This window comes from Chenopodium album, chromosome 19 (assembly GCF_948465745.1).
Source record: "Chenopodium album chromosome 19, dcCheAlbu1.1, whole genome shotgun sequence".
NCBI lineage: Eukaryota > Viridiplantae > Streptophyta > Magnoliopsida > Caryophyllales > Amaranthaceae > Chenopodium > Chenopodium album.
In genome coordinates, this window is record NC_137852.1 from 38,384,104 (window position 1) to 38,400,068 (window position 15,965).

Below are 15,965 nucleotides of genomic sequence, written 5' to 3' on the forward strand. Positions count from 1 at the left end.
TAGTTACGTTATTTTTATATATAGTGACTCTATGTAAATGTCGTCAATTTAGATAAAGTTACATTATTTTAGTATGTAGTACCCTTTAAAACAGTTGAATTGGTTATATGTAAGGTTGGAAAGATCTTTAGAGCTTTTAAACCGTCTGATCTTTTGTGCTAATAATGAATGGTTGAGATTTGCTGTTTTCAGCATAAGTCTTGTTTTCAACATATGTCTTGTTTTCAGCGGAACCACCCCGTATATATATATATATATATATATATATATATATATATATATATATATATGGCCTTTCAAGATTATTATGATCAAACAAATGAACAACACGAACAAAGACATCAACTTAATACACTTCAATTTAACACGTTTAATCATTACATTACACGGAGTAATATTCAATACTCCGTACTCCATAATAGAACTTACAATATTCAACATAGCAACCGGGATATTACACCAGCCACACACATACAAGCTAAGTTTTATATAATTAAAAACATAACTTACAATATCCAGCATAGCAATTTGAGACATTTCTCAGGCCACACACTAGTATTTATGTAAAAACATAACTCATTGCAGGACATTAAAAAGCATCATCATGGATCCTACCTTATTCAACTCATACATATCCTAGTTGGTACTTGTAATAACTCGTCATAAACCCAACCCGAATATTAATTAAGTCCTAAAATTAACATGGGATCGATATGTTTGGCCCGGACTCCAGCCCCAAGGGATGACATTGTACAAAGGAAGGGCCTGTCCAGATCTAGCTTCAATTAACAGCAAAGATAAAGGAGGTTCAAGAGCATTTGGTGCATTAAGTACCCATGTTGCACCCCACGACCGTGGCACATCGATCCATCCACCATATTGCTGCTTCAACTTCACGCTTTCTATTCCTTCCCCGTCTTCATACTCAATTATGAATGCAAAGTAGTGTGGGTTCGAACCCGGATCCACTCTTATCGCCACTGGCACTCCCGGATAGTTACACTTAACCCTGCACCATATGTACGTGTTACATTGTGTACAACATTTAAATAAAGAAAATGTTGGGCTAGGTTTAGGAGAAATTTATGGAATGTTCTTACTTTATCATGTTATAAGTAATACGGAGTAATAAGAATTATCATCGTGTTTTGAAATGTAATAACCTAATGGAGGATTTAGTGTCTACTAAATGTACAGTTCGACATAGCTAGTTCATGTGAAATGTTCTTATGTTCATGGTAAGATTGCTAGCATGGTGTTATGCCTTATGGGTCGAGTACATTGCATGCTTTTTAAGCACTTTTATGCATATATAGTTCAAGAATCAAGACTTTAATAACATCGTATAAACAACTTTGGTCTTACACTTAGCCGTTAACAGGCTAAATAATCTAGGATTGGGGGAAAGAAAAGAAAATTTCCACCTCAAAGTGCTCTCTAATAGAATTTGATCACGTAGCCTCAGCCTATACCTTTCATACAATTAGGTCAAGTCTTGTTTGATCCGGGCCATGGACATACATACATACACGCATACATACATATACACAATTAACTTGTTGATGGCACGTATGGTTAATTTGGTTGTTACCTTTGGTATTGGATGTAAAGATTACCAGCGTTTCGTAGTTGGTCAGCAAGGCCATACTTAGCCATGGCACCAAAAGCTTTTCCACTCAAATCAAAATGAGCCATATCTGAAGGGCGGCAACCTGGACAGTGATCTATTATCGTCACAATCACTCCTTCTCCTGAACATGCACTATGCTCGGTGCATTTTACCTATATTAAACATGAATCATCTTTAAAATGGGTATAGTATAGTATATTTATCATCACATGCATGGACTACTTTTACTTTATGCAATTATCCCGACCCAAAATAATTGCAAAGAAAATACTATAAGTTTATCACCTTGATATATATGGATTCTATAGTTATTGATATACTTACAAATATGTCATGTTGACTAGACGTTTTAGTTCATTTATTTACAGTCTTACCACTTAATAAACAAATTTTGTCTATGAAGATGATAAAAGGAGCAAGAGTTTGCAGTAGGCGAGTTGAAGTTTTGAAAGCAAAGGAAGTATCTTTTCCCTTGTTCAGTTAACTTCTTCATATTATTAAGAAATAGGAATATTCTTCTGCTATAATACTCTATTTGTTCCTTAATGTTCTACCAACTTTTTTTATTTCTCTGTACACACATTATTTTTATTTCATAATATTGACGTGTATCAAAGCGACACTTTTGATTATTATTAACTTTAATTATATACTAGAAAGATCATATAAAGTTCATATAAAGTTCAAATTTTGATAATATATATATCGAAATTAATATTACCTTAACAAATTAAGATAATAACAACATATATGTAATGAAATGTGGTTAAACCTAATACTCCCTCGGATCTTTTTGTTATTGTCATTTGGAATCTTTTTGTGATGAAAAAAGAGTCAAATTAGGGAAAAAAATTAAGGGTAGTAAAAATAGCATAATACATACTTGTATGTCAAAATGATACCAAAAATGATAATATAACATTAAAAAAAAAAAAAAATTGATAGTCATATGAGATACAAAAAGTAGAGTAATTCTGAGTATGGAGGATAGAGCATTCACTTGGATATAAAGGGTACAAACACTGGATACTGGATGCTAAAATCTAAAGCCTATCTACCTTTTACTTAAAATTGTTTTTTAGCTACAATGTTTTAATTTTACATTATTCACTTTTTAATACTCCGTAAAATGTATATATACTAAATAGGGATTGTTCTCAAAACAAAAAAAAAAATAAATATAAAATAAAAAATAAAATATACTATATAGGGATTTATAATTAATAAACATATACGATGTATATTGAATTATTGAGCCTATTTTCGCCCAAATCCTTTTTTGGCCACAATTCTTGTATAATTATATTGTCATATACCATTATTTTCAGGTTTCTTTTATCCATTCTATATACTTGTATTTCCTTTTTTTTTTTTTTTAAGTTCCTTTACTTTTTGTGGAGAACATCTACGCCCATCACTATAATTTGAGTTGTGTTGGTCCATGAACTTTAATTATGTATTGAGCCAAATCATTTTACTGGACATTGGACAGATGTCAAGCTGAAAGGCCAAGTGTAGTGTACTACAGAATCCATGCACTAAATACAATAGAAAATATTGCCATAAAAAACAAATACAATTGAAATTTTGAAATAAGGCTTATTCTACGCCGTATATCTTTTATCTGTCTAGTGTAACAAATTTGAACATATTTCAAGGGTAGGAAAGAGTTATTGAGCTTGTCAATAAAAAAAAAAAAAAAAAGAAAGAAAGAAAAGAAAGTTACTGAAAATGGAGTTCCCTTTACGACTTCATATATTAATGGCAAATTAGATGGTGTACGTGTACCCAATCAAAAAAGACAACTTATGTAATTTTTTTTTTGAAAACAGACAGCTTATGTAATTAAGCGTTAAATTATACAGTATACACTATTATTTATTTATTTATTTATATTGACAACATTTTTTTTTTTTTTAGCTAAGAAGAATTGTCTGATTAATCAAGAACCTCTTACAATTTAACCCGACTCACTTTAGATGACTAAATGCTGTAAGAGCGCATGAGGTGTAAGGGTAAGGGGATCTCCACTCTCAGAATATTCTTGTTAAGATTAAACTTTCTATTCAAGATTGAAAGGTTCTTCCCTTACCACTAAGCTAAGCTAATATTTAGTAAATTATAACAACAAATTATAGGACAATATATATTTTTAATACATACATGAGAGTACTGAAAAATGCCCTGGAGATGTTCTAGCTTTCGATGACGATCCTTTTAGTACAACCTAGTCAGAAAAAAATTAAGTGCCCCGTATTGACTTTTGCACTATTTACATACATTACTTTGACCAATATTCGTTGGTGAATTTTTACATAAGATTAAACATAATCACGTGGATAATTGTTCAAATTATCTCTATATATAATTTTTAATAATATAAACATTTAATAATTCATATGTATTGGTAAATTTTATAGTAACATTTACTACATATATTTCTTTAATATGGTTTTTTTTTAAATGAATAGAAATAAGATATGTTCTAGTTACATTTTTTTTTTTAGTATTATGTTCTTTGCTGTTTAGCCCTAATGTTTTTTTTTAAAAGAATTTGTAGTATTAAACCCCTTATATGCTCATCAATTTTTATCCATGTTATTTGAATTTAACCTTTATGTTTTCAAGGGCACACTATGCAACCGAATATACATATCAATAATACTCCGTATGTAATTATGTTATGCACGCAACCAATAATTGGTATACAACAAAATATTTTATAAAAGAATAAATAAATAAATAAATAAATAAATAAATTAGAACCTGATAACAAACTCCGCATCCATCACCAGACGCAAAAATGGAGGATCCACAAGATGATGTCATGCCTGAAAATGGAGGCCTTTCCACTGAATCTAAATAACCACACGCTCCACCTACATTCATTCATTTCTTGTAAAATTTCATAATATTAATGCAAATCACATTTCCGTTATTATACTTTGATATTTCAACTTATATATAAATACATACTTTGTATGTATTATATATATAAATCAATATAAATAGCTTTAATTACTTAGTTCTTCAATTCCTCATCCAAAGCAAGTGTTTAATTTGCTAAGCTTTTTATTATTCAATATAATTATCCTTGTAACATTTACTCTCCTTTCAAACTAGTTAACTCGAATTTAACGAAAACTTTGTCTCGCAAAATATGTATATATACTTTAGTAGTTTTTGACCAGCACTAAGAATTTTTCAAAAATTTTACGTTCATTACTCTTAAGCGGAACAAAATTAATCATAAACATACAATCAAAAACGCAAATTAGAAGGAAAAAAAAAAAAAAGCATTATTGCTTTCAATAATCACAATTATAGAGACAGTCCATACCATCGTTACCGGCACCATTGGGGCTTCCATACCATGTAGCACGAGCAGGAAGCCAATAAGAATTAGCGCGTCGATAATCACCGGTGATATTAAGTAATTTGGGGTTTAGACAATTAGTGTAATTAAGAAGAAGAGCAAAAATAAGAGTAAAGACGTAATTATAGATATAAGCCATTATAAAATTATGCTTAGTACGTAATATTACTACTACGTACGTAATAATGTTACTAATAGTGAAGAAAATTGTGATTATTTCAGGTACTGTCTGTTTTTGCTATTTATAGCAAAGAAGTGCCTTCGGGGGTTATTATTACGTAGGCCACTAACCCACTTTTGGTATTTTTTGTAGATATAAAATACACTTTTATTAAAATAGAATCTTATTCCATTTTGTGATTGGCTCATGCATTGCCAAAATACCTTTTAGCGCAACATTTGCATTTTTTTTTTTTTAAAATAATACACTTCTAGCATTTTCTTAAAATTAAATATAACCAATAATAATAAATAAAATACCTCAGCATTTAAATCTGTAAAATATCTTTTTCCGGTTACTTGTACTCATACAACACTGAGTAGGGGTGTTCATTATTTGGATAAAAACTAAAATCCCATTTATTAAGCAATTAATTAATTTATTAAATGAGACATGACCACACCACATTTTGTGTAGCCTCAATTAATAGTGTGATTTGTTGCATATAAGAATTAACTAAAATCATTTAATAAATTAGGGTTATTCTTATGCACAAAATGAGGTCATCTTTGTAAATAATTGAGGCTACACAAAATATGATTAAATGTTACTCTTATAAACAAATGTGCTAGCAAGTAGCAACACACAAAAGTTATCTTATTATTTTGCCTCAAAAAAAAAAAAGTTATCTTATTGTTATTCAAAATGATATGGTAATTACAAAGAAATTTTCATAGTATTTAAAACAAAACATGAAAATAATCAACAATTATATATTGAAAAAAAAAATCAAAGACGGTAATTTAATACTACCTCTGTTATATATAATGTGTAACTTTTGAATTTTTTTTATATTTCATCACAATCTATACAATCTATATTAGTATATTAAAAGACGTTCCTAAGAACGTTGATGTGCCACGTAGTGTCTATTTTGTTGTGCCTCGTCATCTTCCCAACATCTCATGACGCCACATCATCACTCAAACAATGCCACATCACCCAAGCAACCAACATTATTACAGATAAAAACGTAAGGATAATGAGGTTCGAATTGTCAACCTCTTATAACATACAAGTATATAACTATTTAACCATCTAAGTCAATATCAATTATGTTATTAATATGAAAAAAAAAAATCATATAAGTCCAAGCTACAAAATTTAATTTATTTATTTTTTTAAAAAAAAAAATCAAAGAATTACTCAATTTTAGTCTAACAATGACAAATATAGTTTTGAGAAGCTTCTAAAAATTTAACGATTGCACGTCTACAACAATAGCAACCGGGGGAAACATTCAGACTACTCACTAGTTAATACCTAAAAGTTGCATATAAGACATAACCAGTGTTCGGCCCGAGCGTTGCCCCGGATGTTACTTTGAGTATTTTTACCATATTTATTGTCAAAGAGCTTGAAAGAATTTTTTTATTGTCGGAAATTATAATACTCGTATTACAATAACAATAATGGTCAAATTTATTATGGTCAAATTTTGTTTGTGGTTTTTTTAAATTAATTAATATTTTTTTATAATGTAAATATATATGAAATATTGGTTTTAAAAATTCCAAAATTGGAAACATTTTATTTTAACAATCCCAACTTTTGATTATTAAGAAATAATCCCAGCTTTAGGGTGGATTTTCTTTCAATAGGGCCGACCCGTTACTTGACAAAAGGGTTAAAAACAATAAATACAGAAATAATAATAATAATAATAATAATAATAATAATAATAATAATAATAAAAATAATAATAATAATAATTTTTTGTAGGTTGGGTGCGCACTTGTCCCCCTCATCTTTTTGAAGTGGTGTAGATTTCTTTTGATGTGGCCCTACAGGTATCTTTGGAGCGCATTGTAACTGCTTCGGAGCCTGGTTTTGGTGATTAGCAATGGCGTCTTGCTACATTACCTATTACTTATGGAGGATTGGGTGTTTAATAAGCGAGTGATGTTTGACACTATACTTTCCTTGCGTCGCGTTTGCAGTCTTTTGGTCTTCAGGCTACGCTTCTTCGCGAATCTGGTATTGTTGGTTTGGAATTGGCCTTTGATGATGCCCTTAGTCTTTTTAATAGGATTTGTGGAGACTGACCTTTTGAGTAACTATATAGAGATCGCTGCCCCCAAACTCGTGAAGAAATTGGCAGATATATATTTCACTAATGTTACTGCTTCTGCAACATCCACTTTCTTCTTATCTCCACGTCAAGTTTCCTTATGCAAATCTAAGCAGGGGGATCACACTTCTGTCTGGTTTCGGGCGGTCCCAACATTGAGGTTGGGTTAGATTATGAATAGTAAGGCTTACCGTTCTATTCTTTGCTACAGGTAGGGTATTTTATTGTTCTCCGTTTTGGCACCGTGTTTTGCTTACTCAAGAGTTTTCGATAGGGATATTTTTGGGGGTTATGCAGTGTCTTGTGCAGGGATGGTGGGTATTAAACATCGGCATAATGTTGTTCGTGATACCCTTGTTGAAATTTGTTTTCGGGCCGGGATTTTCGCTCGAAAGGAGGTTAACGTTGGGTTGACAATCTAGAGGAAACGATGAGGCTCTTTGACCTGCAGATGTGTTGCTTTATTCTTGGGATAGAGGCTTTGATGTGTGTGTTGACTAGACAGAGTCTTCTCCTTTAACACAAATAGCATTGTCTGACTTCGTTCCTGGTGGTGTTGTGTCGGCTGCAGCTCAGGGAAAACGGGACAAGTATGGGGCGCGTTGCAGCCTTGCAGGGCTATTGGCTATGGTTTAATTTTCTTTCTTTTTCCTTTTCTTCAATGGGGGAATTAGAGAAGGACGCTATTGCGTGAAGCGGGTTTAAGCGTTCTCTAGGACTCAGGATATAGGTGCTCGTACGAATGCTCACATCTTCACACAAGATCGGGTTCGCTATAGCTAGAGGGGTGGGGGCCCAGATTGTATCTTGCCTCCCCACTGATTTCTTGTAAATCGATTGACTTTGTAGGTTTTTGTTATAATAATAATAAAAAATAATTTGGGCTTCTTTGGAGCGTATTGTAACTGCTTCGGGCCCTAGTTTTGGTGATTGACAATGGCGGCTTGACACCTTACCTTTTGCTTATGGTGGTTTGAGTGTCTATTTGGCGGGTGATGTTCAACATTATGCTTTCCTTGCGTCGCGTCTCCAGTTTTCTGGTCTTCAGGCTACGCTTCTTCGCAATTTTGGTGTTATTGGTTCAAGACCGGCCTTCAATGGTGCTCTTAGTTTTAATAGGACTGCGAAGACTGACCTTATGAGTAACCCTAGTGAGATCGCTGCGCCCAGACTCATGAAAAAATTGGCAGATACATATTTCACGAAGGTCACTGCATCTGCGGAATCCACTTGCTCCTTATCTCCGTGTTAGGTTGCCTTATGAAAATCCCAACAGGGAATCACTCTTCGGCCTGGTTGCGGACGATCCCGATATCGAGTTTGGGTCAAACTATGAATGGTAAAACTTATCGTAATGTTCTTTGTTATCGGTTGGGTGTTCCTTTGTTCTCCGTTTCAACACCGTGTTCTACTTACTCAAGGGTATTTGATGGGGATATTTATGGGGATCATGTAGTGTCTTGTGTTGGGATAGTGGGTATTAAACATCGGCACGTCGTTGTTCGTGACACTCTTGTTGATATTTGTTTTCGGTCTGGGATTTCTACTCGAAAGTCGCTTAACGTTAGGTTGATTAGAGGGAACGACGGGGCTCTACGACCAACATATGTGTTGCTTTATTCCTGGGATAAAGGCCTTGATGTATGTGTTGACTTGACGGGGTCTTCACCTTTGACACAATCGGGGTTGTCTAACTTCGTTCCTGATCGTGTTGTGTCGGCGGCGGCTCAGCGGAAACGGGACAAGTATGGGGCGCGTTGCAGGCTATTGGTATGGTTTTCTTCCTTTCTCCTTTTCTTCGTTGGGGGAATTAGAGAAGGATGATATTGCGTTGCTGAAGCGGGTTCAGACATTTGCTACGCCTCAGGATATTGGTGCTCGTGCAGCTGCTCACATTTTCAGCATGATCGGGTTCGTTATAGCTAGAACGGTGGGGGCCCAGATTGTATCTTGGGTCCCCACCAATTTCTTGTAAATTGATTGACTTTGTAGGTTTTTTTTGATATTTTTATAATAATAATAATAATAATAATAACAACAACAACAACAACAACAACAAATAATAATAATAATTTAATTAGTCAAAGTAACACCTTAAGCAGCTAGCAACGCCCAGGTCACAAAATAGGGCCATGTTCACTTCACATTAAAAAAAATAACATTATGTAACAATAATTGGGAAATTTTCTTTAGTAACACTGAGCTATTTATTTTCTTCTTATATAAAGTTCATTATTATGACATTAATGAATTTTTTTTTTATTTAGGGCTTATTCTTATTTACTGAACTGATCTAAATTGAGCTGAACTGAACTGAACTAAGCTGAATTGAGCTAATTAAGCTGAATTGATTTAAACTAAACTGAGCTTAACTGAATTGTTTATGAGATAAGGAAATTAGGAACTGAACTGAATTGAACGGAAATTAAGCTGAATGTGAAGAGAACATGCCCTTAATCTTTAACTATAGTTAAGATTTTTTTTATTTTTTTTATTATTTTTTATTTTTTTTAACATTTAATTTAACATATTTTTAGAATAATTTAAAAAAAAAAAAAAAAATCAACCCTTGCTTCTCCTACCAGTTAGCACTTATCCCTTATCCCCTCTCACCAGGCCGGACGACCCCCCAAATCCCTTTGATGTCAACAACCCCATCCCACTCACCTTCCTCTGCCCGTTGACCCAGCCCTTCCCTTTCCTACACCCTAAAAACACCCCAAATCTTAAACCCCCAAAACTTAAACTACGTTTATTTGGGTGGTTTCGGGGTAGGGGAAAGGGGTCATTCTGGGGTGGGGGAAAAGGAAAAGGGTAGGTGTTAGGGTAGGGGAAAAGAAAGGGGTGACTCAACGAGTATGGGAGGGTGGCTAGGGTGTTTTGCCGGCATGGGAGGGGTTCTAGGGTGGGTATATATGCGACAGTGAGAAAGGGGCTGGGGTTGGCGTGGGGGTAGGGGTGGGGGCGAGGGAAGGATGAATGATTGGTTGGGGTTGACTTTTTATTTATTTTTTTAGTCGTTAAAACAATAGGAAAAATAAACATGGATATAACTTTAATTAAAATAGTTATTATATTTGGTAATCAGTAATACAAGATTACCAAAGATTATAATGTTTTTTCCAATTCACCAAAGAGGAAAATTTTAAATTTAGGTGTTACCAAAGATAATTTTTCATAACTATTTAAGTTAAATAGAAACAATTTCACTTCAGTAAAATTAAGTTCAACTTATTAAAAATAATTTAAGCTATGTAAAAATAAGTTCAATTCAGTAAAAATTCAGTAGTTCAAGGAAATAATATAATTGAAAATCAGTAAAAACAATTTGAGTTCGGTAAAATTAATTTCAATTCAGTAAAAAGAAATTTAGTTCAGTTAAAAATAATTGAAGTTCGGTAGAATGTATTTTTGTTTCACAAAAATAATTCAGTTCAACAAAAATTAGGTTAGTGAACAGGGCTTAATTTTAAAATTATTACTCTAAATAATTAAAATGTGGAGCAAGTAAATTCGTGTATGAAGATATGGAGCAAGTAATTAAAATACTTTTTACTAATTCTTTTAAAAATTCATGTATGAAGATATGGAGCAGGTAATTAAATACAAAGAGAGTACTACTCGCTCCCTCCGTTTTTAAATACTTGCTCCATTACTCTTAGGCACGAATGCCGACATTAATCTTTAATCAATAATATCTTTAATTATCAATAAGTATAAATTCTAACAATTGAAAATTAATAATCTATTCACTAAGACGATTCCAACAAGTACCAACAAGACTATATTTTTTCTTATGTATAAATCACAAACATTAGTCAAAATAGTTAGAATGAATAGTGTAAAAAATAGAAATGGAGCAAGTTTTTAAAGACGGAGGGAGTATTATATTTCCTTGAATAGTGTAAAAAAGTTATAACTCTAACGGATATACGAATTTTGGTCTAGAAAATATAATAAACACAACATTACCACTGATCCACTTATATTATCTCTTGGTTAACTATATACTAAATCTGTTAAATGTTATGTGCAACTTTGGAGGGGATTGCGGTTACCAAGACGAGATTTAAGGGGCTAAGATTAGCTAGTGTAATGGGAAATAATAAAAGAAAGGGGAGAGAGAAAATGGGACCACCCCACTTAAAAAAGAGAAAGAGAAAATGGGACCACTCCACTTAATTATTTGAATTTGATTTTTTAAGTCAGGGTATATCAGTCATTTTAAGTTTTTTTTTTGTTTACTAAAATAGGAAAGAAAATGAAAAGTTGCACATAACCTTGATCATCCGTTTTTGGCAAAAGTTGTACATAACATTTAACGGAGGTAGTATATAATTAATTAATTAGAGGCGCTTTTTTTAGGGGCCTTGAGCCGTCACCTATGCTGTATCCACACTTCAAGTCCAAAGGGCTCTCATGAGGGTCGTTATAGAGTATATAAATGGACTTTGGATTTCAACCATCAGTTCAAGTTTGAATTGGAATTATGTTTTATTATCAATAAATAATAATGGATGAAATATACAATGCTTAACTTTTGATGATGTGAAGAAAGGCATACTCATTGCCATATAAAGAAGAGTGTCAATAAAATCGGAATTGGGCGATGATGATTTCAAAGAACAAGAGAAGGAATTTTGTAGAAAGCACATGGAACAACATGAGAATGTGGTTCTACCCAATAAAAGCAAGCTTGAGGTCGGCAATACCAAATAATGGGAGCTAAATAAGTAAACTAGCTATGCAATTGAAATGGTAGCAAAAGTTCAAACTATTGATGGTCCACAATGGCTATTCAGTACTTGTATTGACTTAACAAAAATTTGTTATTGTTATGATGCATAGCGTATTTAAGAATTCTGAAGTGTGGGTTCAAAATCGGAAAAAGCTCTAAAAAAAATTTTTAAAACAAAATCATAGTGGAAACTCCACAATCTACGTTAAGCGTTAAGCATAATTCGAGTGATTGTGATGTAAATCTAACTCCATATAATATTTATTTGATATAATTGTATTTCAATCAGGTAAAGTCTTGGGTGAGACGGACTCACGTGAGTCCACTATCATGTTTTGGTGTTGCGGGCCTCGCGATCGGGTTTAGTTAGCCCGCGTCTTTTTATTGGACTTTTGTTATTGAGCCCGGTCTCACGTGAGTCCGGCCTCACACAAAACCTTTTGTTTAAACTTTTTTATTATATAAGGGTCTGTTCTGATTTACCAAACTGAACTGGACTGATTGTAGCTGAACTGAACTGAAGTGAATAGAGCCGAAATGAATTGTTTATGAAAGAGGGAAATTAAGAACTAAATTGAACTGAACTGATTGGAGCTAAACTGAACTGAACAGAAATTAAGCTGAAAAGAACATGCCCTAAATGAAAAATTAAATGATAAACTCCAAAATTATTCATATATCAATGGTAATATGGTAGTCTATAACATTTTGAATTTTTAATACACATAAAAAAACTAACAGAAAGTCCAAAACAATCTAAATTTAAAAAATCAATCTAATACTAGTACCAAAAAATCTCAATACACGAATTACAAACAAAAATAAAAAAAATAAAAATAAAAGAGAAGGCTAAAATCGCAATGCACAAATTTTAAACAAAAAAGTAAAAGTATTAAAAGAAGGCTAAAGGATTTTAACCCAAAGAATCCCAATACACAAATAAAAAATCAATATAAAAAATAGAAGAGAAGGCTAAAATACCAATACACAAAAAGCAAAAATAAAAAAAGAAGCCTAAAGGATCGGATTTAAATCCATGACCTCAAAGGCTCAAGTTATGAACCAAGGTTAAAAATACAATTGAGCTATAACACCATATGTTGAGAGTTTTGTACACAAATATTTATTTTATACTATGTTAGTTCCCGTGCCATGCACGGTTATTTTAATTACCTCATATTTTCTTTTGACAAATTAATTTATTTATAGCATAAAATATAAAAATTGTTTAAAATATTTTGAACAAACTTGAATAAGAATGGTAAAAATTATTGCTCATTTTATATAGTTGACAAAAATAAACATTTTTTTTAAAATAATTTCCTTAAATAAACTATACTTTGTAATAATTAATTATTAAAAAACAATATATTAAGGATACACCAGAAATTGACATGTGTCATTGCTAGTGTGTCTATTGAACTTTTATTATTATTATTATTATTATTTTAATCTTTGTTAAGTCTTTTATTGAAGGGTATCCTTCTTAAATCTGCATATTTAAAATTGAATTTTCCTTTTGTTAAATCAAAGATTTTTTTTAAGGGAAAAATTGCATAATTAATTTTTATTTTAGTAAATAATTATATGTCACTGTATATATGTTAAGATAATCATGGTATATTTAGTAAATATTTTTTTGGTGATTATTATTGTTTCCTTAATTCTGTGAGATAATTGATGGTGGGAATATATATTCATATCTTTGTCATTATTGTATCTTTGTCATATTATTTGTTTCTTTAAATTAATTTTTATTTTTTTTAAAAAAAATATACTATGGACACACCAGGAGATGACATGTGTCATGGCTGGTGTGTCTTTTAGTATATAGTTATTGATTGATTGATTGATAACACTTTTTAATATACTATAAAACGTGTATTTTTTTCTTTTTTTTTAAAAAAAAAATTATTTTCTTTCCTTCAGAAAATGGATCGGTTCATTGAACCCACCCATTTGAACCCACCCTAATGATGTGTTGGCCCTTTTAGGTTTGGGGAAAAAAAATGGATTCCTTTGTGTGTTTCTAATTAAAAATTACTAACTGAGAATTGATAGAAAATGGAGGGATTGGAAATGGAAGTGAATCTGTCTTCACAAAACCTTCCTCCCAAAATTGGATGAACTTGGGCTGAAAAAAAAAATTCAAATATGTCAAGCTTCAAATTAATTTTCTCTTCCCTTTCATACCAAACTTTAGATCTCATTAGGCGATGTTCTCTTCGCCTTTAAAAAATAATATTAAGTAAATTTTTTTTTTTTTTTTTGACGGCAAAAATAATTTCAGTTCAGTAAAAATAAGTTTAGTTCAGTAAAAATAAGTTCAGTTTAGTAAAATTTAGTTTTCTTAAAGAAGAATTAGGCTATGTTTACTTCATCTTATTTTTGCTGAAATGAAATTATTTTTACTGAGACAAAATTATATTTGCTGAACTTATATTTGTATGTTGTTGAATCATATTATTGTTAACAATTTGACGTATGATTGTATGAATGATCAGGAGTTCTTAATGAAACGAAGATTAGGTGGTCTACCAAACATTAATAAGAAGTTAAGATGCTACTTAGACCTATCAAAACTTGCCCCCATTGCGATATATGATCACTCTTGTGTGTAACACATGAATTAAAGATGGTATCAGAGATATGAGTGTTCAAATTAACTATTGCGAAATGAAAGGAGTAACACAAAATATTTGTTTTAAGTTTTCGTGGCATTTAATCTCAATTGGACTCGTGAATAATTTAGAAAACCTCATCTCATGACTTGAAGTGAAGCTTTTTGCAGTCAATGGACTCATGGTTAGAAGGCCCTAGAACTAGGGCTGGCAAACGGATCAGGTCGGGTCGGGTCGGGTTCGTGTTCGGGTCAGTTAAAATTCGGGTCAAGAACCCCTAACCTGAACCTGATCCATTTAACTTTTCGGGTCAAAAATTTCAACCCTAACCTGATTTTTTCGGGTTCGGCTCAACCCGAATCTGACCTGATTTTTTTGGCCATTGATTTTTCGAGTTTGAATTACCTCAAAACTTCAGATCTAACATTTCACATTTCAGTTTTTAATATTAGCATCTTAATTTATAGAGAAAATCATTGATAAAATAATCAAATTGATACCATCAACAAATTAAAAGTGTAGATATATAAGCTACAATAAATTAGTAACCAAATTAAATTACAAATTTACAATACATAAGATCTAAAATAAATTGGGTCTCCAAGATCAATTATTTGTAGAAATATCCTTTAGTTATTGTTCACTTGATGACCTCCTGCTAACCTGCTTGCTGATGCGAGATCGGTCAAGCGATAGTGAAGCAACGAAGAAGTGAGGCTAGTGAAGCAAATTAAAGAGAGAGCGATGATGCGACGGTGGTGGAGAAACGCCGAACAAGAATTAATTAGTAGGGTGAAACACCGCCATAAATGAGAGTAATGAGAGAGAAAGGGATGAAGAGAAAGAAAGTGAAAGTAAGAGTGAAAGAGGCAAAGACTAGAAATCTAGAATAAGCAATAATTTATACTTAGGGTTAGGAAAATTTGGGTTGGGATGGTGTATGGACGGCTGGGAGACTAATTTAGGATTTTAGGGTGTTACTGATCTATTAGGTGGGTTTGGTCGGTTATTTACTTTCATTATTTTTTTTTTTTTTTTTTTTTTTGGATTATCAGATTTTTTCGGGTTATGCGGGTCAATTTCGGGTTGGGATTTTCAACCTTAACCTAACCCATTTAAATTTCAGGTCGGGTTCGTGTCAACCCATTTAAGTTTTCGGGTCGAAAACCTCAACCCTAACCCGCTATTTTCAGGTCGGGTTCGGGTCGTGTTTTCGGGTCGGGTCAGCTTTTGCCAGCCCTACCTAGAACTCCTTTAATTAGAGCTTGCAAACACAGTGAAATGGAAAAACTAACATTGGTGTGATACT

At 32.2% G+C, this 15,965-nt stretch overlaps 1 protein-coding gene across 1 annotated transcript; it reads right to left on the reverse strand.

Moving 5' to 3' along the window:
• Positions 1-684: 684 nt before the first annotated feature.
• On the reverse strand, positions 685-5,145 carry LOC145594326 (putative expansin-B2). The gene is made up of 4 exons (XM_081650659.1): positions 4,971-5,145; positions 4,397-4,509; positions 1,592-1,782; positions 685-1,009 (listed from the first exon to the last, which is right to left on the reverse strand). Exons 1-4 carry the CDS (start codon positions 5,143-5,145, stop codon positions 685-687), a joined length of 804 nt encoding a protein of 267 aa, XP_081506785.1.
• Between the last annotated feature and the right edge of the window lie 10,820 nt (positions 5,146-15,965).

Bases quoted from the DNA above. Each gene is read 5' to 3' on its own strand.
- LOC145594326 (XM_081650659.1), bottom strand. From the start codon at position 5,145: ATGGCTTATATCTATAATTACGTCTTTACTCTTATTTTTGCTCTTCTT. The intron at 1,783-4,396 runs GTTCTAATTTAT...TGTTTAATATAG, and splicing joins GATGCGGAGTTTGTTATCAG to GTAAAATGCACCGAGCATAG. The intron at 1,010-1,591 runs GTAACAACCAAA...CATATGGTGCAG, and splicing joins CTTTACATCCAATACCAAAG to GGTTAAGTGTAACTATCCGG.